This window comes from Sinohyriopsis cumingii, chromosome 6 (assembly GCF_028554795.1).
Source record: "Sinohyriopsis cumingii isolate HCF-2022 chromosome 6, ASM2855479v2, whole genome shotgun sequence".
Lineage (NCBI taxonomy): Eukaryota > Metazoa > Mollusca > Bivalvia > Unionida > Unionidae > Sinohyriopsis > Sinohyriopsis cumingii.
The window spans coordinates 52138249-52165398 of NC_142966.1; the positions used below are offsets into that span (position 1 = coordinate 52138249).

General features: G+C 38.1%; 1 protein-coding gene across 2 annotated transcripts in view; it reads left to right on the forward strand.

The window, feature by feature from the left end:
* The window catches only part of LOC149796931 (uncharacterized), a 56204-nt gene that overhangs the window by 22536 nt on the left and 6518 nt on the right, over positions 1-27150 (forward strand). For both annotated transcript variants that reach the window (XM_089961610.1, XM_089961611.1), the window contains exons 10-11: positions 5273-5364; positions 8037-8105. In XM_089961610.1, coding sequence (XP_089817736.1) covers positions 5273-5364; positions 8037-8105 — 161 coding nt within the window. The remainder of the gene's footprint in view (positions 1-5272; positions 5365-8036; positions 8106-27150) is intronic.

The window sequence follows — 27150 nt, forward strand, 5'->3', positions numbered from 1 at the left end:
GGATGACGGAATCGCATCATCTATGCCACCTGGTATGCTCTATCCAGAAATGCAAGCTATTCCAGAACACGACTTGGCACACAGTGAGGGTGACGAAACTCCTGCAAATCAGCCGTACACAGATCCAACCATGGAACGGACTGAGTTTGGCTTCAAGGTGGCAATGGAAGAAATTTATAGGGTGTTGGCAACTTCAGAATGCCCTCCACCTCCTACTGCCACTGAAGACTACAAAGTTAAGGCGTCTGTAGATCTTGACAGGAAGGAAGAGACGCCGTCCTTCCGGCTTCTTCCCCAATCGGCAAAAATTAAGGAGATCAATGATCGTCTGTCAGGACGAATAGGTGATCCGGGGAATGCTAAGGCGTTCATTTCAGAAAGCCAAGTACTAGCGATGTTCTCGTGTCACTGGTACAAAACTCATTCAGACGCCTTCAGTACGGATCTTCCGGCCCTGGACAAAAATATGGCAGCAGTTCACATGTCTGCTCCACTGTTTTACAAAGTGGACAAAAATGTGTTCCATGCCACGTCAAAGCTAGTATGGAACATAGTCGCTACGTCTTCAATGTTAGACTTGGCTTCGATAGCCATTTTCCGACTCGCAGAAAAATCCGACAATGACCATGCTTGGGAAGCGATGGCCCAGATTGCTAGAGTTATTAACACGGCAACTCACCATTCCATGGCTAATGCGTTGACTGCTTCTGCCAACTTAGACCTGATGCGACGTGACGCCTGTCTGCGGTCCACGTCGCTCAAGCCCCATCATGCTCTGGCTTTACAGATGACTCCGTTTGGGTCGCCTTTACTCTTTGGAGGAAAAATTGAAGAAGTTCGGAAGCAGGCAGCTCAGGAACTGTCCCTCCAACTCGCCACCCAACCCTCGCAGGCGTTTAGAAAAAATCCCCTGCCACAGCAGAGGGATGATTGGCGGACCAGGGACAAGGGATCCTTACAATCAAATGTGCAGTATAGATTCCAACCCAATGCCAGGAGACAACAGTCTAATCAAGATAGGAGGCAACCATACAGAGGCGGTAAGAAACAAAGTTTCTCTGTCTTCAAGCCTCCTAACTCTAAAAGTTGACATACCCTCCCCACCACCCGTGGACAGCCTACCTGTGGGCGGCCGCCTCCTGCACTTTCAGGACCACTGGACCACCTTTTTTACTCAGAACGATTGGGTGATCCAGGTCATTTCGGAGGGGCTTCAGATTTAATTTATCCAACCCCCTCCCATGTCCTCCTCTCCCCTCTTCATGGACATACCGTCCAATCGGGAGAAGGATACCTTTCTACAACAGGAGATACAGTCACTCATAGAAAAACGGGCGGTGGAGATTGTGAAAAAACCGCAATCGCCGGGGTTTTATTCCAGGCTGTTTCTTATCCAGAAGGCAAACAGCAAGTTGAGGCCGATCATCAACCCGAAATTCAAGATGGAAACGGGGAGATCAATCCATCTTTCCATCCGGTGGGACGAGTATGCCATCAGTCTAGATATGACCAACGCATATTTTCACATCCCTATCCACCCCGCGTCACGGAAATTTCTCTGATTCGCTTACCGCGACGCGGTTTATTAGTTCCAGGTCCTACCCTTTAGCCTCAACATCAGCCCTTGGGCTTTTACCAAGGTTATGGATTGCATCGTCACCCTGTTCCACTCGACTTTATCTACAGGGACGGCAGTGTACTTGGATGACATCCTCCAGAAACATATGGTAAGTTCTATTCTGCTCAAAGGCAGAAACAATCTTTTAGCACTTTTAGATCATCTAGGCTTTCTCGTGAACTGGAAAAAGTCTGATCTCCGTCCATCCCAGCATTTTGTCCATCTGGGTATGGAGTTTCTCACCGATCTGAATCTGGTACGTCTTCCTCATGTTTGCATAATCCAGTTCGTCGAACTCGTCAAGTCCGTTTCCAACAGGATGTGGATTTCAGCGAGAGAATTCTTGCAACTCCTCAGATTATTCAATGCAGCGGCGGACTTGATCCCGCTTGGCTGTCTTTTTATGCGTCCCTTACAAATGACGTTACTGGCACAATGGCGCTCATTTTCAAGTCCCCTCAATCAAACAATAATGATCACACCCGAGATACGATCATTCCTGCGTCAGTGGCACAACCCTGGTTGGCTGTTCACGGGGATTCCTCTGGAGATGCCCCAAGCGGAGATAATGGTATGTACCGACGCCAGTACCTATGGTTGGGGTGCCCACTGTTGCCGGACTTCGCTACAGTCAGCGGCACATGGGAGCCAGGGGAGAGGCCTCTCCACATCAACCTTTTAGAAATGAGGGCTGTCATCAATGCCTTTCATTTCTGGAAGGATCAACTCTCAGGAAAAACTGTCCCCATTATGTCAAACAACTCTGTGGTGGTGACTTACCTCCTCAAACAAGGGGGCACCAAATCACCAGACCTGTGCATTCTGATCTGGCAGTTTCTACGTTGGTGCGACAACCTCCACATCAACGTACAAATCAGACACATTCCCGGCAGACTCAATGTCTTGGCCGACACTCTATCCAGGAAAGGTCAAGTCATTCACATGGAATGGTCACTCCATCAATCAGTCTTTATTCGGATTTGCACACTTTGGGGGTGTCCGATGATCGATCTTTTTGCGACAAGGTGGAATCGCAAGTTTCCCATCATCGTCTCTCTGGTTCCAGACCCAGAGGTTTGGGACATGGACGCTCTGTCAATCAGCTGGGAGGGGTTGTGGGCATTTGCCTACCCTCCCACGGTTTTGGTACCGAAAATAATCCAGAGGTTATGGGGTCAGAACTGTCGGATGATTCTGATTGCCCCTCTCAGATGGAACAAGTCCTGGGTCACCGATCTACTCGATCTAGCGATCTAGCGATAGATCTACCCAGGAAGATTCCAACCAGCCCAAATCTTCTCAAACAACCGCGGTCACGGGTGTTCCACCCCTGCCTGGACCGTCTTCTTCTTCACGCTTGGCTCTTGTCCGGACGGCCTTGCGAGACAAACAATTTAAACCTTCACTTGTGGAGAGAATCTCAAGAGCAAGAAGGCCCTCCACTCTGAAGGCTTACGAGGGAAAGTGGCGTGTTTTCAGGGACTGGTGCCATATCAATAACATCGTCCCTTTGAGTGTCTCAGTCCCTCAACTGGCCGACTTTTTTCTCTGGCTTTTCGAGGAGAAACAGTTGGCCCTAATTGCTATCAAAGGCTACCGCTCCATGATATCAGACACATTCCGCCATTATGGTAGATGTGATATTGGGCATAACAAAGATCTATCAGATCTTTTAGCCAATTTTGATTTCAATCGACCAAAATCCCTCACCCTGTTTCCAAAATGGAATCTGTCCTGGGTTTTAACATGGCTCAATTCGGACAAATTTGAACCTCCCACACTTCGTTAAAGCTACTATCATACAAAACATGTTTCTTGATAGCCTTAGCTTCAGTACGCAGGGTGAGCGAGTTACATGCCCTTTCCAGTGACCCGAACTTTCTTCAGTTCAGATCAGATGGTTCGGTGGTCCTCCTGACGCAACCAGGCTTTATAGCCAAAAATAGGTTACCATCCATTGGCAATCAAAGAATCGTCATTCGCTCGCTCTCTTCCATAGATAAGTCAAGAGCAACAGCCATGCAAGATCCTGTTCGTGCACTCAAGCACTATTTAAAAGGCATGTCGGGACACACGTAAGCGCCTCTTTCTTCCAGTCAAAGCTGGTAAACGGGATATCACCCCTCAAGCCCTTGCTTCATGGCTGAAGTGGGTTATACGCTCAGTGTACTCTGAGGTCTCACAAGATCAGAGTCGCCTCATGAAGATTACAGCTAATGAGATTAGAGCAATCTCGGCGAGCCTTGCATTCGAACGCAATGTTTTGATCCGAGATATAATAGAAGCTGTTGGCTGGCATGCAGAGTCAACCTCCAGTTTTTATCTCAGAGATTTGGCTTCGCAGAGGCAAACCTTGAATCTGGTAGGTCCGGTGTCAGCAGCCCAGATGACCACCAGACCCATTTAAAACAATCAGCACAGCCTATCAGCTTCGCTGGATTCACCAGTGAAATTTCGTAGGTAAGAAGATTTCAATAACTATCTTCTTAACCGTATATAGGGGTCACATATCACGGGACCCTAGGCTGTGTTGCTGATGAAATTAGGAGAACGGGTTATCTTTCAAATGGGGAATCCAGCCATCATTCCCTAGAAGGTACCTGGGGTGGAGGTAGGATGCTCAGCATTCCCTCCTCCTATTACCTATTCTCTTAACGTTAATGTGATCGGGGAACGTATTTGAAGGAGAAAGCAAATTTTTAGTAAATTATGTTTCTCCGAGAATATTTACCCGATCACATTACTTAAAAACCCTCCCAACCACCCCGCTATTTGAGCATCCTTGTATAATATATATCGCTCAGCTTAAAAAACTAATGACACCTGGTGGTGGCAAGGGGAGGTAAGGGGCAAGAGTTATTGCCCTTTGGTCTATATGAGATAGACAGAAAAGACGAATTTTCATCTTTTAGTAGGGCTGGATTCGAGAAGGAGCAGGCTTATATCCCTAACGTTAATGTGATCGGGTAAGTATTCTCGGAGAAACATAATTTACTAAAAATTTGCTTTTTAAATCAGGAGTGGGAGAGGGTTAGGAGGATATATTTAATTATTGCTTGAATTGATAAAAGTAAAATAAATGCTATAGACCTGATCAGTAATAAATGTGAGTGCATGGTGTGGATGAAGATAGGAGACACAATTTTAGTCATAAAAGACTACTTCACATGTCTCAGCTCTGCCTTTGTTAAGAAAGTATTTGATGTTTTGATATATAGGTAAAATGTAAAACAGATCATATAAGGCCATAAATAAATGAGTGAGTTAGCATGCAAATGAGATAATATACGTGTATTGATTTTGGAGATTTTATATGTATATCAGTGAAACAGTCCTCACTCCACTGAAATGAAATCATACTATCTTATTTAGAAACGCATTTGAATTATGTGTGTGTGAGGCAGTTGGAGTATGGTGTCTTGTACTGTGGCATACCACCAGTGGGCAACCAGCTCTGGTCTATACATGGTTCAAACCTGGTCGGTAAAACCCACATCCGTCTTGCTGTGAGTCTGCCACTGAAATGTATCACAACACCATTAAAATCAAGCCAACATTATGCATTATTGAGTTATATTTTGGATGTTCCATTTGCCTATCTATTTATATAATTCAGATTGACTGCAGAGTTTAATATTTTCATTCTTAATGCAGAGGAAGGATCACAGAAGCAGGATTTCATCAGATTGGTAGCTGAGCATTTGGCAGAACTTCAGATTGGATCTATGCCAAACAAAGTTAAACAGGCAAGTCAGCATTGCTTGATTTCACTTTCCTTGAAATTGCTGGAGACAGTAAAACATTCCAAAGTCAAAAAAATTAACTGTTTTATGTGTAGGCATTAAGCACAGATTCAGAAAGCAACATTCTTTGATCTGTCACTTGTTTTATCACATTTAATGTAATATGATATCTGTCACTTGTGTTATCTCATTTAATGCAGCAGAAAACCTTTTTCTTTCTTGATATAGTGCAATACTTGTCAAATGTTTCAGAGGTTTTAAGACTTTGTTCATGTATGACAATTTGTTAGGGGCCACGAGTGTCCGAGTGGTCTAAAGTGCTCTCCGTTACGGATCACTGCCATCTCTCCTCTGTCTGCGCAGGTTCAAGTCTCGGATTCAGCCACTGTGGGTTTGTGAGAAAGTCTGCCAGTAGCTTCTCAAGGGTCAGTGGTTCTTTCCAGGGTTTTCCTGGGTTCTTCCTCCACCAATACTGGTCACCACTTCTAGCCTATCATGTGCTGAAAATGGCATTAAACCCTACAACAGTAACAACAACGTGTTAATATTTATTGTTTTCCTAGCTACAAACTATTATCAGATGTCTAAAGCAGTTTTCACTCTTATTCCCCCTGCCACTCAGGCCAAAACTAAATGCACAGATACAAATTTAACTACCCATTGTACATCCATATACATATTAAAGCAATCATTACCTTCAATTTCAGTCATTTGTCTCTTTAGATGTAGAAGGGACTAAGCTATATTTTTTATGTATATCTATAAATTATTTATTATTCTTGACTGTAAATGGTAATGATTATCAATAGTTAAATTTTGTGTACATGCATAGGTTCATTTTTGAGATAAGAGTGTAATATTGCAGGAAATCTAGGAATAGGTGTTTACATATGTGTTTATGATTACTAATAACAATGTCAGTAGTAAACATGATGACAAGTCAGGGGTTGTTTCCCATTGGATAGGTCATTCAAATGGTATCTTAGAAGAATTAAGTTATTTCCCATTGGATGGGTTAGATCATGCGGGTTCTTGAACAATATAAATAACTCAGGCTGGACAATATTTTCGTTCTTATTTTGTTTTGTTCTTGTTGTAACATCTGTCTTCAGATGTATTTAATGTTTTGTTTTGATATTATTTGAGAGAAGACATCTGTATGGATTATTGATTGGAATTATGAGCTGCTTATTAGATTAGAAGATTATTCTGGAACTATTGTGAATTATTAAAGGAATTCTGGATAATGACTTTGTAATATGTACATTTGAGGATCTGAAATTCATTAAGAATATTTGATTCTTTTGGACTTGAATAGAACTTTTTAGGATTATTTTGGATTCAATTCATATTACTGAAAGATCTTTTGTTTTCATTTTATAACTGATAATTAAATTATTTATTAAGTTTTACAGAAGTTGTTGATTTGATTCTTTCTGTTACTTAGTTTATATTCATAGTGTTGTAACTCATGGTTGTGTCATCACGTTTGTGTATAGATGAGCAAGATGTTCCAGAAATGTTCTGAACAAAGGATGTGCTCTCCTTTTCCATTCCTTTTGTCTTTTGTATGTGTGTTATCCAAATTGTATATACAGCTTGTGCTGTGAAGATATTTAGAGCTCACTTTGGAGTATTTTGTCACTGCAGCAAGCATTTGTAAAACATCCTTATCCTAGTTACATAGCTCAGCTGTGACTTGTATGTCAAACAAGAGCTGGTGCATCAACAATTTTATCTTACTTAACAAGTAACCAATTAGTTTATGTAGCAAAGATGTAAAATACCTATTGTGTTCACAGAAACTCGGCCGGACAAAATCCTCGTGTTTCAGATATGTCTGTAAAGATCCTGAAGAGGCAACAAATTTGTTTGGCATTCTTCTACAGATATGATCACTGATACCAAATTACATATTGAGTTCTTGTAAGATAATACCTGATTTATTTTCCAATAAATATGGCAGAACTAAAAAGGTTTAATTGTCGTACATTATAATTTCATTGCTTTACATGAAAGCACTTTTTGTGGTGTCAGCATTTCACTAATTTTCACTTCTGCCTTTTTAATTTGTTCTGGGTCATTTTATCCATTCCATGAAAACAACAAAATGTAATCTCCAAATTTGGAAATTTTAAGATATAAAATCTTTTAAGAATTATAGATATTTAATTTGTTTTGGGTAGGGAGTTAACTAGACAGAACTTCATAACTTTTCTCAAGGTCCAACAGCAATAATTTATAAAAATAAAATTGTCCTTAGATTGCAAATGGATATTTGACAGTTTTAAATTGCAAATGGTCATTTGACAGTTTCAGATTGCAAATGGTCATTTAACAGCTTCTTTGTATTTCAAGCAAAGTTTGATTCTAATTGCAAATGGTCATTTTAGAGCTTGTGTCTTCCAAACAAAGTATGATTCATATGCAAGTGGTCATTTAACAGTTTGCTTCTTATTGTAAATTGTTAGTAAATACATAAGATACTATTGAATCTTGCATCTAAAATTCTGTACAGGTAGAAATAAAACCACTTCTGTGATAGAAAAAGGGTTAGGGGTTGTATATATTTTTATGTGCTATCACATACCATTTAAAACAGGTCTGAAATGTTTCAAAAGTTTAATTTAGAAACTAGATTTAATTAAAAGTCTAATATAAACATTTTTTTGCAGACTTGGGAAGAGATTGAAGTTTGGTTAGCACAGTTCCATGAAAAGAAAGACAGTGATGTGTCATCAAAGGTATATTTGAGTTGTAAATTCACAAATTCAAACTATAAATGAATTGAAATAATGATTAGATGCTTTAGTCCAGTTTTACATCTTCTGATCCAAGATAATTTTTACTTTCTTCTCCTATGAAAGTTTTATTGTTACACCTCTATGGAGGCAGTTTGTATTTATTATTACTCATGTCTGTCCTTTCCTTGGGCACTTGTTAGTGCAAATACATAAATAGTAATAATGCAACTAGTCCCAAAGATTTCTATGGATTGCCATGAGTCTTGGTAAAATATTAATATCATCACCTGAAGATATGCATGTCAACAAAGCACTTTGTTCCAACAATTTTTGTTAGAGTTGGTGTCCCTTTAGTCTTTAAGCTTAAAGTTGTATTTTACACAATATAAAATAAATGGAATGGTGGACAGGTGGACCATATGCACTTGTAGCTGGACTGACTGATAGGTGAACTGCATATATGATATTAAAGCATACGAAGAACTAATAGAGAGGTAGTGTCAAACTCTTTCATCAACTATTTAGCATTATAAAACAGTACATAAGTATACATCTTTGGCATTCCTTGGGTCTCACCCTCCACTGCATGAGGTTAGTTGTGGTAAGATGGTAGAGAAGCATGCAGTAACTATGTAACTATGAGGTGGAATCGCCAGTCTGACTGATGTCAGGGCCCGATGGCCAGCATGCCCTATCTGTGAGGCAGAATTGCCAGTATGACTGATGTCCAGGCAGAATTGCCAGTATGACTGATGTCCAGGCAGAATTGCCAGTATGACTGATGTCCAGGCAGAATTGCCGATGTTTTGAGGCGGACTCGCCAGTATGACTGACTGACATAACTGTTAAAGCAGAATTGCCGCTGTATTGAGGCAGAGTCGCCACAACTTGTTATGTCTGTAAGTCGAGTGGATTGGGAACAGAATGCCCAAACGACGCTGTGTGCCGAGAATGGAACTGCAGTAGTATGCAGAGGTGAGCCCCAAGGAATGGATAGATATGGACCAGAAATACCTGCAGTTCTGTTAAATTAAGCATGAAAATTACAATCAATATATGCAATTATGTATATGAAATGAACCATTCCATACTAAGGATTATACAACTGTGAATCATCATAAATGGATAATACTGCAGGAACCTGTGCCAAGGTATGACTATTCTGGGGTCCATGCCTGCACACAATGTTATGGTGATACCAAGACTAAAGTCACATTATATCTAGAGTGGAGTTGTAAGCAAGTCTTTGGTGCAAGAATCTGTAGGAAAGTCATATAAGATGAAACTAAGACAACTATTTTTTAAAAAAATGTACGTTCAGCACTGCAGTGTTCACGGCTTATTCCCCATTGGGGGCTGATGTATAAATAAAGTTTCCACAACTGCCACAAAATCTAGTTCAATATAGTTCAATAATTAAGTCAGATGCATATAACCAATTGCAGTGCACATGCAGTAAACTGATTAAACTAGAAACCAACTAGATAAACCAAAGAACATTAGTAAACACAATGCTTAAATGCCACCCAATGCCAATGAATTTGATGATCCCGCAGAACACATTAAACACACTACCGGTGTGAAACACGCCTCACAAACAACTGAATCTGATGATCTCACTGTGTAGAAAACTGAAGAAAAAGAAAACACACAATTAAATACTTAGAACAATACACAGAATCTGCTTACTCCCTTCTCAGAAATAACTCCATGTAAAGAGTCTGAATGATCACCTCTGAAAGAATACACTGACACACGAACTAGCCTATATTAGAACACACATACTTCCATCAGATGCACTTTATCCAAGAGAAAGACGTAATTGAAAATGCTCCTATGGCATTACTTCAGCTATGAATGGGTAGACCCACACATGGCCTGCTGTGCTCACAGAATGGCATCATTCGAGGTCCTGATATAATGTAAATAAGAATCTGAAGTCCAACAGCCTAGCGTTTTAAGAAGGTGGTCCTCGATCCCAGCATTTGCTGCAGTAGTGGCAGCCCCTATCCAAAAGGAGTACCCATTGAATTTGTCTTGTGGATAGCCTAGTATGTGCAGGAGCAAACGTAGTTTCTCCAAAAACACTGATCTAGAAAGTGGATTGATACCATCTGTAGTAAATAGGGGGTCCAATGGTATAAGACAACCCACCCTGCTGCGGAGCGCTAGGTACTCGCATTTAGCCCGTAAGGGGCACGTACAGTTATGCACTGCAAAAAGTCTGATCTGCACACCATACCGGAATGGATCAGCCTTTGACACTCTCAACATTAAAATCCCATAAGAATTATCTGCAGCAATAATAAAATCACTGATATGCAAGTACTCCATATCCGTAGTTGACATCACCATAAATTTGCCACAACGTAAGAAGGCAAAGAAAGCTAATGACGATGCAGCAAGCAACATACCATCCACACAGGGACTAAAGAAACCTTTTTGAAGCATGATGCACATGCGTGCCAATATATCGAAGGTAATGGGTAACCTTGAGTTAGGTCCATTATTCTGCAATTTCTTCACACCCCGCAATACCATTTGCAATCTTGGACAGCACGAAAATAAATGGCCATCAAGGGGGTGATGTATACTTCACACCACACAAATACAGCTTGATAGATGTATATCGAATACCAATACTCTTGAAGCAATATGCTGCAAAAGCAACAAAGGCATCCTCATCAATTGTTCCTGAAGGTTGATGACTCCTATGATCCCAGCGACCCAACATGACCAAAAAATGACTGAAGGTTTTCCAACCCGACAAATAGACCGATTGCATCTGTGGGCTATGCGCTGCTTGTATTAACCTGTCCACAGTTTTGTTTAGTAGAATATCAGTTCCTCTAAGACTGGGCATGGGTGAGGAGTTTTTTCTGCAGTTGGAGCCAGATGCCAGAATTTTTCCATCGGAAAATGAGAGAGAGCATCTGCAATGAGGTTATCTTTCCCTGGGACATATTCAGCTAGAATTTCACAACAGTATTGTGCTGATATCCAAGTTAAACGCCTGAGCAATTTCATTATTATGGGAGACTTAGATCGACGCTTCATAATTATCTTGACTGTGCTGATGTTGTCACAATGGAACAAAATTTGTTTTCTCTGCCACATACGGCCCCATGTATGGGCTGCAACTACAATGGGGTAAATTTCCAGCAGGGCCATCGACAACTTGTATGTGCCTAATACATCTAAATTATCAGGCCACGATCCTTGGAACCATCTACCTTGGAAAAAAACGCCAAATCCGAGAGTTGATGCTGCATCAGTAAAGAGCTCAAAATCTGTAGCAACAGTAATATTAGAATCCAAGAAAAAAGAAACTCTGTTCCTTTGAGCCATAAAGTCACCCCACATCTTTAGATCCAGTCTACATTCGCTATTTATTTTTACATGATGATTCAATTCGATGGTGGGTTGTTGACAAGGATATTAGATAGGATGTGAACGACCGACATGGGGCAATCACTCGACATGCATAATGTAAATGGCCCAACAGACTCAGCATTTCCCTCATCGTACAAGATTTCCTTTGCTGGAAAGTTTTAAGCAGTGCAGCTAATCAGCTCAGCTTATCTTGTAGCAATCTAGATTCCATTTTGTCAGAGTCTAGAATTATACCCAAGTATTCCATGACTGGTGACGGTCCTAAAGTCTTGTGGGAGGCAATTGGAATAGATAACCTATTGAAGTAAAGATAAGTTTACTTATTTACCTGTGATGATCTCCATTCGCAGTTGTATGCTGACGGGATCAATATCTGGAAGTGTAGAGATAGGCATGCCATGGTGAGAAAAATCGGCAACAGCCACAGCGTTACCATACCTGGTTTCCGTGGCCGACATCGCTGTTGCGAGGGTATGAGACTGTGTCTCAGTATCCCGTATGGTTGGACATACTTCACTGGGCTTGCATTTTTATCACTGCTTCTCGGAGAGATGATACTGCCTCCAGTATAATGGTATCCTTCACATGACACTGGTGTATTTGTTGTTGTGGTTGATTAATTCCTCTGGTGCTAAGAGCACCACCTTGTTGTGGTTGATTATTCCCTCTGGTACTAGGAGCAGCTCCTACCGGGGATGTAGAACAGGGTATTCCTATTGCTCATGGCTGTGCACTATGTTGACTGGTTCTCAATGCTGGTCGATTGGATGAAAGTAAGGGATTAGCTGCATCGGTAGATTGCCACTGGCTGGCTGGCAGAAATGCTGAGCCCAGTCTCGTCCAGGTTAGTGGGTGAGTCTGTGGGTACTGATGTCATCCCAAACTGCTGCAAACCCTCCCTTCCCGGGGAGTCCGAATCCAGGGGCCTAACGGCTCGTATTTGGCCACCATCTTGAATCAACTTTAAATTTTCCTTGTAGATCTGCACAAGTTGAGCCTTCTTTAATGAAGCCGGCACAATAATGTTAATTTCACATATTTTTTTTAGAAGTAAGAAGTTTTCCCACAGACCAATTTCTTGGTGCCTGAACACCCCATTGTTGTCTGTTCTTTGCCGCTCTACGACCGCTGTACCCATGAGAAGACAAATGCTGGTGCGATTTATCCATAATATACAAGAAGTCAGCAATTGCCCGCAGAACAATGGGGTGATATACACGAAGCAAAACACAGTTATTTTAAATTGGCAATTGCCCAGCAGAACACATGGGTTGTGAAGCAGACCGTGCTACACGATGTAAATTGTTGTAATGTAAACCAGATGAATCCATATGCTAGCGTCACACATCAAAATTCAAAACTATATCAACATATATCCAGTATAGGCTATAAATGAGTCCTGGCAGACAGTCAAGTTCGAATAGTAAACAACTCAGAATGGAATAAAATACAAAACAAAACAGACCACTCTCAATGCTGATCACTTGTAAATTCATTGACTGCTGTCAGCTACCTCAGCACAGCAGACCCTTGTCTCTGATTGGCTGATTGCTAATCCAGCTTAGTGTGCATATCCACTGACCTGACCTTGAACTGACCCATATCTCGGGCCCTGGCTGGACTCCATTCTTTGTGTAAACATCATTTAATTGTATTAAACACCTAATCAACAATCCTGTTAGAGCAACTACTTAAGCAGTTTTTGATGGATTTCCATGAAATTTCATAAATATTTTGATGATATGTTAAGATGTGCATTTGGACAAATGACTTCCTCCCACAATTTATTTTAGATTTATTGCTCTTTTTGTCGTGTAGCTTAATGCAGCGTATGATACAATCTTATTAGTGTGACTGGTCCTAGATTTTGTTGGTTTGCCATGAAATTTGTAAATATTATGGTAATCACTGAAGATGTGTATGTTGACAAATCACTTGGCTGACACATTGATTGTATGCATAATTACCCTTTTTTAATTGTACCTTAATGCAGGAAATGGCATAATCTCATTAATGTCCTAGTTTACAGTTTGTCTTGTAGTTTTTTTATTGATTGCTGCTAAACATGGTATATATTATAGTCATCATCTAAAGATGCACTTATTGACTAATATTTATTCTGACATGATTTTTGACAAACATCTAGATGCAGTGTATAACAGAAGTTTGGGAATGCAACTTCTCATGCAGTTTTTAGTGGACTTAGTACATAATATGGTCAGCATCAAAACAGATGTTGACAAATCATTGTGCTTGCACTATTTTCAAAAGATTCATACTTTTTGTGGTACTATAGAGTCATTTCCATCACTGGAAAGTGTAGAATATGGGAAGTCAGGTGTGTATTTATATATTTAGCATATTTATCATAATTAATGTATCTTATTATCCTAACCATACAAGCCTTCTTTGTTCTCAACACTTTGATTTTCCTCTGTTAGCTATGTCTAGAGAGATTGATTATTGATACAATATCCCTTGAAGGGGATGCTTCAGCAGAATCAGAGTACCGAATTAGAATTTGATAATGAGAATTTCATGATAGATCATCCATTGATTAATATGTTTGATTAAGGAATCTAAACGTTTCTGCTCCTGAATGGAAAGGAAAAAGTCTTGAATGTAAGATATGTTAGTTGAATTTGAGCACAAAACAAATGCAACAGTTATTGCCCTTTTGACCCACAGCTGAATGCAATGCAAAATAGAATCCTGTGAATGCAATTTTTCTTGCATTTTTGCCTCTGCTAGTCACAGGCAGGAAGAACTTTTTGGATGGTCTTTTGACAATTGCTATCATCTGACTATTAGCACAAGTTTGTTATAACTACATCTTCTGAACTAAACGTACCTGAAGATCCATGAAACTTTACACTCATGTTCACCCCGTAGTCTAATTGGTCCTTTCTGAAAATGCTGTTGTTTATATATCCAATATGGCTGCCTTAATGGCAATATTGAAACCCACAATGGCAATCTTGAAAATCTTATTATCACTACTCCTCCTGAAAGAATGGTCACGTCAACATGGGGTTTGCACAAAAAGAGTTCTTATGATGTCTAGTTATAGTCCTAAATGAAAATGGTGCCACTGTAGTCACCATCTTGAAAAATCTTGTTCTTGTTACACCTGCTGAATGGCAAATTATATTGACAGAGGTTTTCACCAAAAGACTTCTTGTGATGTCTAGCTGTTGTGATGTCTAGCTGGTCATACATGAAAATGGTGCCAATCCAGTGTCCAATATGGCTGCCATATTGGCCATCTTGAAGATCTTTGTTATCATGACTGCTTCTGAAGGGATTATAATATTAACATGGAGTTTTCACTAAAAGAATGGTGCCAATCCAGTGTCCAATATGCCTGCCATATTGGCCATCTTGAAGATCTTTGTTATCATGACTGCTTCTGAAGGGATTATAATATTAACATGGAGTTTTCACTAAAAGACTTCTAATGATGTCTGGTTGATCCAATGAAAATGGCGCTGCTCAGACATCAAGTATGGCCATCTTGAAAATCTATGTTATTGCTACTCCCACCAAAAGGATGGTCATATCCACATGGGATTTTCACTAACAGATTTTTTTATGATATCTAGTTGGTCAAAAATGAAAATGTTGCTGATCTGATGTACAGTTTGGCCATCACAGTGTCCATTTTGAAATCTTGTTTTTGTTGCCCCTTCAGAATCGAAAGTCATATTGATGTGGGGTTTTCTGTCTTCTTGATCCTAAGTGAAAATGGTGCAGATCTTATGTTTAATATGACCACCACAGTGTCTTTCTTTTAAACATTATTATCATTGCTTTTCCTTAATGAATGGTCATATCAGTATTGAGCTGGTCACATGTGAAGCTGGTGCTAATATGATGGTTGCCATATTGAAAATTTTGTCCAATATGGCCACCACAGTGGCCATCTTGTAAATCTTGTTTTTGCTACTCCTGCTGAATGAGAAGTCATATTGCCATAGTTGGTTCAAGATGAAAATGGTGCTGATCCAATATGGTCATTTTGAAAATCTTGTTATTATTACTCCTTCTTGATGGCTTGTAATATCGATATTGTGCTTTCACCAAAAGATTTTGTTGGATGTATAGTTAGTAATAAATGGAGAGTATGCCAGCCTATTATCCAGGGTGGTCACCATGGCACACATCTTGAAAATTGTACTGTTACTCCTCCAGAATTGAAAGTCATATCAACTTGGGGCTTCCACCAGAAAACTACTTATGATGTCTTGTTGGTCCTAAATTAAAGTGGTGCAAATCTGACATCCATTATGTCCAGCACAGCAGCTAATTTGAAATTCTTTGAAGAATATGAGAGATTGTTCAACACTCTGCAGTCAAATGAAAGACATTATCTCGAATTCCAGGGGCCCCAAGTGGCAGAGTGGTCTAAAGTGCTTCTGTTACGGATCACTGCCATCTCACCTCTGTCAACGTGGGTTTGAGTCTCGAATTAGGCTAATGTGGGTATGTGAGAAAGCTTGCCAGTAGCTTCTCGTGGGTCGGTGGTTCTTTCCGGGGTTCTTCCTCCACCATTAATACTGGCCGCCATGTATAGCCTGTCGTGTGCTGAAAAATGGTGTTAAACCCTACAACAACAACAACAAATCTCGAATTCCTGGAAATTCTTTTCATCCATTAGAGGATCAGTCCCTTCTAGGGACTTTTGTTTAAAGGATCATTGTGAAACTTGTTTCATATTATGGCCTTCATTTAAAATGTACATTTGACAAATTTTTATTAAAGTTAATGCCCTTGTGACTTACAGTTGCATTCAGTGTGTGACAGAGTGTTGCGAATGCATCAGCTCAAGAAGCTTTCACTGGAGTACTGCAAAACTACGTACATATTTTGGTCATCATTATCAGGTTTGCATGTTGATTAGTGATTATACTCAGTCTTTTTGAAGAGTCATGTGCCATTTTGTGACTATCATGGGTATAGCGGTGGGATGCTGACTAGTCATTATGCTAGTGACCATAGACTCTTCTCCATCATGGGTATAGTGGTGGGATGTTGGCTAGTCATTATATTCACACTGGTATTGAAGAGTTATGTCCCCTTTTGTGACTATAGACTCATCTCCATCAAGGGTGTAGCAGTGGGATGTTGACTAGTCATTATACTCACATTGTTAACTGAAGAGCTATGTGCCATTGTGACTATGGACTCATCTCCGTCATTGTTATAGAGGTGGGATGTTTGATGTTGACTAGTCATTATACTCACATTGTTAACTGAAGAGCTATGTGCCATTGTGACTATGGACTCATCTCCGTCATTGTTATAGAGGTGGGATGTTTTGATGTTGACTAGTCATTATACTCACATTGTTAACTGAAGAGCTATGTGCCATTGTGACTATGGACTCATCTCCGTCATTGTTATAGAGGTGGGATGTTTGATGTTGGCCAGTGATTATGCTCACATTGTTAACTGAAGAGCTATGTGCCATTGTGACTATGGACTCATCTCCGTCATTGTTATAGAGGTGGGATGTTTTGATGTTGACTAGTCATTATACTCACATTGTTAACTGAAGAGCTATGTGCCATTGTGACTATGGACTCATCTCCGTCATTGTTATAGAGGTGGGATGTTTGATGTTGACTAGTCATTATACTCACATTGTTAACTGAAGAGCTATGTGCCATTGTGACTATGGACTCATCTCCGTCATTGTTATAGAGGTGGGATGTTTTGATGTTGACTAGTCATTATACTCACATTGTTAACTGAAGAGCTATGTGCCATTGTGACTATGGACTCATCTCCGTCATTGTTATAGAGGTGGGATGTTTTGATGTTGACTAGTCATTATACTCACATTGTTAACTGAAGAGCTATGTGCCATTGTGACTATGGACTCATCTCCGTCATTGTTATAGAGGTGGGATGTTTGATGTTGGCCAGTGATTATGCTCACATTGTTAACTGAAGAGCTATGTGCCATTGTGACTATGGACTCATCTCCGTCATTGTTATAGAGGTGGGATGTTTGATGTTGACTAGTCATTATACTCACATTGTTAACTGAAGAGCTATGTGCCATTGTGACTATGGACTCATCTCCGTCATTGTTATAGAGGTGGGATGTTTGATGTTGACTAGTCATTATACTCACATTGTTAACTGAAGAGCTATGTGCCATTGTGACTATGGACTCATCTCCGTCATTGTTATAGAGGTGGGATGTTTGATGTTGACTAGTCATTATACTCACATTGTTAACTGAAGAGCTATGTGCCATTGTGACTATGGACTCATCTCCGTCATTGTTATAGAGGTGGGATGTTTGATGTTGACTAGTCATTATACTCACATTGTTAACTGAAGAGCTATGTGCCATTGTGACTATGGACTCATCTCCGTCATTGTTATAGAGGTGGGATGTTTGATGTTGACTAGTCATTATACTCACATTGTTAACCGAAGAGCTATGTGCCATTGTGACTATGGACTCATCTCCGTCATTGTTATAGAGGTGGGATGTTTGATGTTGACTAGTCATTATACTCACATTGTTAACTGAAGAGCTATGTGCCATTGTGACTATGGACTCATCTCCGTCATTGTTATAGAGGTGGGATGTTTGATGTTGACTAGTCATTATACTCACATTGTTAACTGAAGAGCTATGTGCCATTGTGACTATGGACTCATCTCCGTCATTGTTATAGAGGTGGGATGTTTGATGTTGACTAGTCATTATACTCACATTGTTAACCGAAGAGCTATGTGCCATTGTGACTATGGACTCATCTCCGTCATTGTTATAGAGGTGGGATGTTTGATGTTGACTAGTCATTATACTCACATTGTTAACTGAAGAGCTATGTGCCATTGTGACTATGGACTCATCTCCGTCATTGTTATAGAGGTGGGATGTTTGATGTTGACTAGTCATTATACTCACATTGTTAACTGAAGAGCTATGTGCCATTGTGACTATGGACTCATCTCCGTCATTGTTATAGAGGTGGGATGTTTGATGTTGACTAGTCATTATACTCACATTGTTAACTGAAGAGCTATGTGCCATTGTGACTATGGACTCATCTCCGTCATTGTTATAGAGGTGGGTTGTTGAAGAAGTTAGTGTTTATTTATATAGCAAATTCACCATTTATATAGGTAGAGGAGGTGAAATATTTTTCAGTCTTATCAAAGCACTATGAGCTCTGGGATAGAATGTATGTGAAATGATGTGGTTACAACTCATGTCTCATATTAAGTAATAAACAAGAAAAATTCTTAATAATAACGATGAAAAAGTATACAAGAACTTTGGAAATATTTAGTGATTTAAATCAGAAAACAAATGCTTTTCTGTTGTCAAAAAATGATGTGATCTGAATACTTCTGTGATGCAGAACAAATTGAAGCAGCAACATGCCAGTTTCTTTGTCCCATTCTTTTATATGTAATGACCTGTGCTTGGGTATAGATATTCAGCAAAGAAAAGAGCAAGAAAATGCACATCAGACTATACATATTGTAGTGATTTTGGATTACATAGCTGAATAACAATATCAGGTAAATACTCCCACATTCCACAGGTTATAATACTCTAAGTGAAAAGTTGTATTATTTTATGTTCATTACATCCACCACACTGCCATCCATGTATTATTTTATGTTCATTATATCCACCACACTGCCATCCATGTATTATTTTATGTTCATTACATCCACCACACTGCCATCCATGTATTATTTTATGTTCATTACATCCACCACACTGCCATCCATGTATTATTTTATGTTCATTATATCCACCACACTGCCATCCATGTATTATTTTATGTTCATTACATCCACCACACTGCCATCCATGTATTATTTTATGTTCATTATATCCACCACACTGCCATCCATGTATTATTTTATGTTCATTACATCCACCACACTGCCATCCATGTATTATTTTATGTTCATTACATCCACCACACTGCCATCCATGTATTATTTTATGTTCATTACATCCACCACACTGCCATCCATGTATTATTTTATGTTCATTATATCCAACACACTGCCATCCATGTATTATTTTATGTTCATTATTATACACCACACTGCCATCCATGTATTATTTTATGTTCATTATATCCACCACACTGCCATCCATGTATTATTTTATGTTCATTATTATACACCACACTGCCATCCATGTATTTTTTTATGTTCATTATTATACACCACACTGCCATCCATGTATTATTTTATGTTCATTATATCCACCACACTGCCATCCATGTATTATTTTATGTTCATTACATCCACCACACTGCCATCCATGTATTATTTTATGTTCATTACATCCACCACACTGCCATCCATGTATTATTTTATGTTCATTACATCCACCACACTGCCATCCATGTATTATTTTATGTTCATTACATCCACCACACTGCCATCCATGTATTATTTTATGTTCATTACATCCACCACACTGCCATCCATGTATTATTTTATGTTCATTACATCCACCACACTGCCATCCATGTATTATTTTATGTTCATTACATCCACCACACTGCCATCCATGTATTATTTTATGTTCATTATATCCACCACACTGCCATCCATGTATTATTTTATGTTCATTATATCCACCACACTGCCATCCATGTATTATTTTATGTTCATTATTATACACCACACTGCCATCCATGTATTATTTTATGTTCATTACATCCACCACACTGCCATCCATGTATTATTTTATGTTCATTACATCCACCACACTGCCATCCATGTATTATTTTATGTTCATTACATCCACCACACTGCCATCCATGTATTATTTTATGTTCATTACATCCACCACACTGCCATCCATGTATTATTTTATGTTCATTACATCCACCACACTGCCATCCATGTATTATTTTATGTTCATTACATCCACCACACTGCCATCCATGTATTATTTTATGTTCATTATATCCACCACACTGCCATCCATGTATTATTTTATGTTCATTATATCCACCACACTGCCATCCATGTATTATTTTATGTTCATTATATCCACCACACTGCCATCCATGTATTATTTTATGTTCATTATTATACACCACACTGCCATCCATGTATTATTTTATGTTCATTACATCCACCACACTGCCATCCATGTATTATTTTATGTTCATTACATCCACCACACTGCCATCCATGTATTATTTTATGTTCATTACATCCACCACACTGCCATCCATGTATTATTTTATGTTCATTACATCCACCACACTGCCATCCATGTATTATTTTATGTTCATTATATCCACCACACTGCCATCCATGTATTATTTTATGTTCATTACATCCACCACACTGCCATCCATGTATTATTTTATGTTCATTATATCCACCACACTGCCATCCATGTATTATTTTATGTTCATTATATCCACCACACTGCCATCCATGTATTATTTTATGTTCATTATATCCACCACACTGCCATCCATGTATTATTTTATGTTCATTATATCCACCACACTGCCATCCATGTATTATTTTATGTTCATTATTATACACCACACTGCCATCCATGTATTATTTTATGTTCATTACATCCACCACACTGCCATCCATGTATTATTTTATGTTCATTACATCCACCACACTGCCATCCATGTATTATTTTATGTTCATTACATCCACCACACTGCCATCCATGTATTATTTTATGTTCATTATATCCACCACACTGCCATCCATGTATTATTTTATGTTCATTATATCCACCACACTGCCATCCATGTATTATTTTATGTTCATTATTATACACCACACTGCCATCCATGTATTATTTTATGTTCATTACATCCACCACACTGCCATCCATGTATTATTTTATGTTCATTACATCCACCACACTGCCATCCATGTATTATTTTATGTTCATTACATCCACCACACTGCCATCCATGTATTATTTTATGTTCATTACATCCACCACACTGCCATCCATGTATTATTTTATGTTCATTACATCCACCACACTGCCATCCATGTATTATTTTATGTTCATTATATCCACCACACTGCCATCCATGTATTATTTTATGTTCATTACATCCACCACACTGCCATCCATGTATTATTTTATGTTCATTATATCCACCACACTGCCATCCATGTATTATTTTATGTTCATTATATCCACCACACTGCCATCCATGTATTATTTTATGTTCATTACATCCACCACACTGCCATCCATGTATTATTTTATGTTCATTACATCCACCACACTGCCATCCATGTATTATTTTATGTTCATTATATCCACCACACTGCCATCCATGTATTATTTTATGTTCATTACATCCACCACACTGCCATCCATGTATTATTTTATGTTCATTACATCCACCACACTGCCATCCATGTATTATTTTATGTTCATTATATCCACCACACTGCCATCCATGTATTATTTTATGTTCATTATATCCACCACACTGCCATCCATGTATTATTTTATGTTCATTATATCCACCACACCGCCATCCATATATTATTTTATGTTCATTATATCCACCACACTGCCATCCATGTATTATTTTATGTTCATTATATCCACCACACTGCCATCCATGTATTATTTTATGTTCTTTATATCCACCACACTGCCATCCATGTATTATTTTATGTTCATTATATCCACCACACTGCCATCCATGTATTATTTTATGTTCATTATATCCACCACACTGCCATTCATGTATTATTTTATGTTCATTATATCCACCACACCGCCATCCATGTATTATTTTATGTTCATTATATCCACCACACTGCCATCCATGTATTATTTTATGTTCATTATATCCACCACACTGCCATTCATGTATTATTTTATGTTTATTATATCCACCACACTGCCATCCATGTATTATTTTATGTTCATTATATCCACCACACTGCCATCCATGTATTATTTTATGTTCATTATTATACACCACACTGCCATCCATGTATTATTTTATGTTCATTACATCCACCACACTGCCATCCATGTATTATTTTATGTTCATTACATCCACCACACTGCCATCCATGTATTATTTTATGTTCATTATATCCACCACACTGCCATCCATGTATTATTTTATGTTTATTATATCCACCACACTGCCATTCATGTATTATTTTATGTTCATTATATCCACCACACTGCCATCCATGTATTATTTTATGTTCATTATATCCACCACACTGCCATCCATGTATTATTTTATGTTCATTATATCCACCACACTGCCATCCATGTATTATTTTATGTTCATTATATCCACCACACTGCCATTCATGTATTATTTTATGTTCATTATATCCACCACACTGCCATCCATGTATTATTTTATGTTCATTATATCCACCACACCGCCATCCATGTATTATTTTATGTTCATTATTATACACCACACTGCCATCCATGTATTATTTTATGTTCATTACATCCACCACACTGCCATCCATGTATTATTTTATGTTCATTACATCCACCACACTGCCATCCATGTATTATTTTATGTTCATTATATCCACCACACTGCCATCCATGTATTATTTTATGTTCATTATATCCACCACACTGCCATCCATGTATTATTTTATGTTTATTATATCCACCACACTGCCATTCATGTATTATTTTATGTTCATTATATCCACCACACTGCCATCCATGTATTATTTTATGTTCATTATATCCACCACACTGCCATCCATGTATTATTTTATGTTCATTATTATACACCACACTGCCATCTATGTATTATTTTATGTTCATTATATCCACCACACTGCCATCCATGTATTATTTTATGTTCATTACATCCACCACACTGCCATCCATGTATTATTTTATGTTCATTATATCCACCATACTGCCATCCATGTATTATTTTATGTTCATTACATCCACCACACTGCCATCCATGTATTATTTTATGTTCATTACATCCACCACACTGCCATCCATGTATTATTTTATGTTCATTACATCCACCACACTGCCATCCATGTATTATTTTATGTTCATTATATCCACCACACTGCCATCCATGTATTATTTTATGTTCATTACATCCACCACACTGCCATCCATGTATTATTTTATGTTCATTACATCCACCACACTGCCATCCATGTATTATTTTATGTTCATTATATCCACCACACTGCCATTCATGTATTATTTTATGTTCATTATATCCACCACACTGCCATCCATGTATTATTTTATGTTCATTATATCCACCACACCGCCATCCATGTATTATTTTATGTTCATTATATCCACCACACTGCCATCCATGTATTATTTTATGTTCATTATATCCACCACACTGCCATCCATGTATTATTTTATGTTCATTATATCCACCACACTGCCATTCATGTATTATTTTATGTTCTTTATATCCACCACACTGCCATCCATGTATTATTTTATGTTCATTATATCCACCACACTGCCATCCATGTATTATTTTATGTTCATTATATCCACCACACTGCCATTCATGTATTATTTTATGTTCATTATATCCACCACACCGCCATCCATGTATTATTTTATGTTCATTATATCCACCACACTGCCATCCATGTATTATTTTATGTTCATTATATCCACCACACTGCCATCCATGTATTATTTTATGTTCATTATATCCACCACACTGCCATTCATGTATTATTTTATGTTTATTATATCCACCACACTGCCATCCATGTATTATTTTATGTTCATTATATCCACCACACTGCCATCCATGTATTATTTTATGTTCATTATTATACACCACACTGCCATCCATGTATTATTTTATGTTCATTACATCCACCACACTGCCATCCATGTATTATTTTATGTTCATTACATCCACCACACTGCCATCCATGTATTATTTTATGTTCATTATATCCACCACACTGCCATCCATGTATTATTTTATGTTCATTATATCCACCACACTGCCATCCATGTATTATTTTATGTTTATTATATCCACCACACTGCCATTCATGTATTATTTTATGTTCATTATATCCACCACACTGCCATCCATGTATTATTTTATGTTCATTATATCCACCACACTGCCATCCATGTATTATTTTATGTTCATTATATCCACCACACTGCCATCCATGTATTATTTTATGTTCATTATATCCACCACACTGCCATTCATGTATTATTTTATGTTCATTATATCCACCACACTGCCATCCATGTATTATTTTATGTTCATTATATCCACCACACCGCCATCCATGTATTATTTTATGTTCATTATTATACACCACACTGCCATCCATGTATTATTTTATGTTCATTACATCCACCACACTGCCATCCATGTATTATTTTATGTTCATTACATCCACCACACTGCCATCCATGTATTATTTTATGTTCATTATATCCACCACACTGCCATCCATGTATTATTTTATGTTCATTATATCCACCACACTGCCATCCATGTATTATTTTATGTTTATTATATCCACCACACTGCCATTCATGTATTATTTTATGTTCATTATATCCACCACACTGCCATCCATGTATTATTTTATGTTCATTATATCCACCACACTGCCATCCATGTATTATTTTATGTTCATTATTATACACCACACTGCCATCTATGTATTATTTTATGTTCATTATATCCACCACACTGCCATCCATGTATTATTTTATGTTCATTACATCCACCACACTGCCATCCATGTATTATTTTATGTTCATTATATCCACCATACTGCCATCCATGTATTATTTTATGTTCATTACATCCACCACACTGCCATCCATGTATTATTTTATGTTCATTATATCAACCACACTGCCATCCATGTATTATTTTATGTTCATTTACATCCACCATACTGCCATCCATGTATTATTTTATGTTCATTATATCCACCACACTGCCATCCATGTATTATTTTATGTTCATTACATCAACCACACCGCCATCCATGTATTATTTTATGTTGATTATATCCACCACACTGCCATCCATGTATTATTTTATGTTCTTTATATCCACCACACTGCCATCCATGTATTATTTTATGTTCATTATATCCACCACACTGCCATCCATGTATTATTTTATGTTCATTACATCCACCACACTGCCATCCATGTATTATTTTATGTTCATTATATCAACCACACTGCCATCCATGTATTATTTTATGTTCATTACATCCACCACACTGCCATCTATGTATTATTTTATGTTCATTATATCCACCACACTGCCATCCATGTATTATTTTATGTTCATTATATCCACCACACTGCCATCCATGTATTATTTTGTGTTCATTATATCCACCACACTGCCATCCATGTATTATTTTATGTTCATTACATCCACCACACTGCCATCCATGTATTATTTTATGTTCATTATATCAACCACACTGCCATCCATGTATTATTTTATGTTCATTACATCCACCACACTGCCATCTATGTATTATTTTATGTTCATTATATCCACCACACTGCCATCCATGTATTATTTTATGTTCATTATATCCACCACACTGCCATCCATGTATTATTTTATGTTCATTACATCCACCACACTGCCATCCATGTATTATTTTATGTTCATTATATCCACCACACTGCCATCCATGTATTATTTTATGTTCATTACATCCACCACACTGCCATCCATGTATTATTTTATGTTCATTATATCCACCACACTGCCATCCATGTATTATTTTATGTTCATTACATCCACCACACTGCCATCCATGTATTATTTGATGTTCATTATATCAACCACACTGCCATCCATGTATTATTTTATGTTCATTACATCCACCACACTGCCATCTATGTATTATTTTATGTTCATTATATCCACCACACTGCCATCCATGTATTATTTTATGTTCATTACATCCACCACACTGCCATCCATGTATTATTTTATGTTCATTATATCCACCACACTGCCATCCATGTATTATTTTATGTTCATTACATCCACCACACTGCCATCCATGTATTATTTTATGTTCATTATATCAACCACACTGCCATCCATGTATTATTTTATGTTCATTACATCCACCACACCGCCATCCATGTATTATTTTATGTTCATTACATCCACCACACTGCCATCTATGTATTATTTTATGTTCATTATATCCACCACACTGCCATCCATGTATTATTTTATGTTCATTACATCCACCACACTGCCATCCATGTATTATTTTATGTTCATTATATCCACCACACTGCCATCCATGTATTATTTTATGTTCATTATATCCACCACACTGCCATCCATGTATTATTTTATGTTCATTACATCCACCACACTGCCATCCATGTATTATTTTATGTTCATTATATCAACCACACTGCCATCCATGTATTATTTTATGTTCATTACATCCACCACACTGCCATCTATGTATTATTTTATGTTCATTATATCCACCACACTGCCATCCATGTATTATTTTATGTTCATTACATCCACCACACTGCCATCCATGTATTATTTTATGTTCATTATATCCACCACACTGCCATCCATGTATTATTTTATGTTCA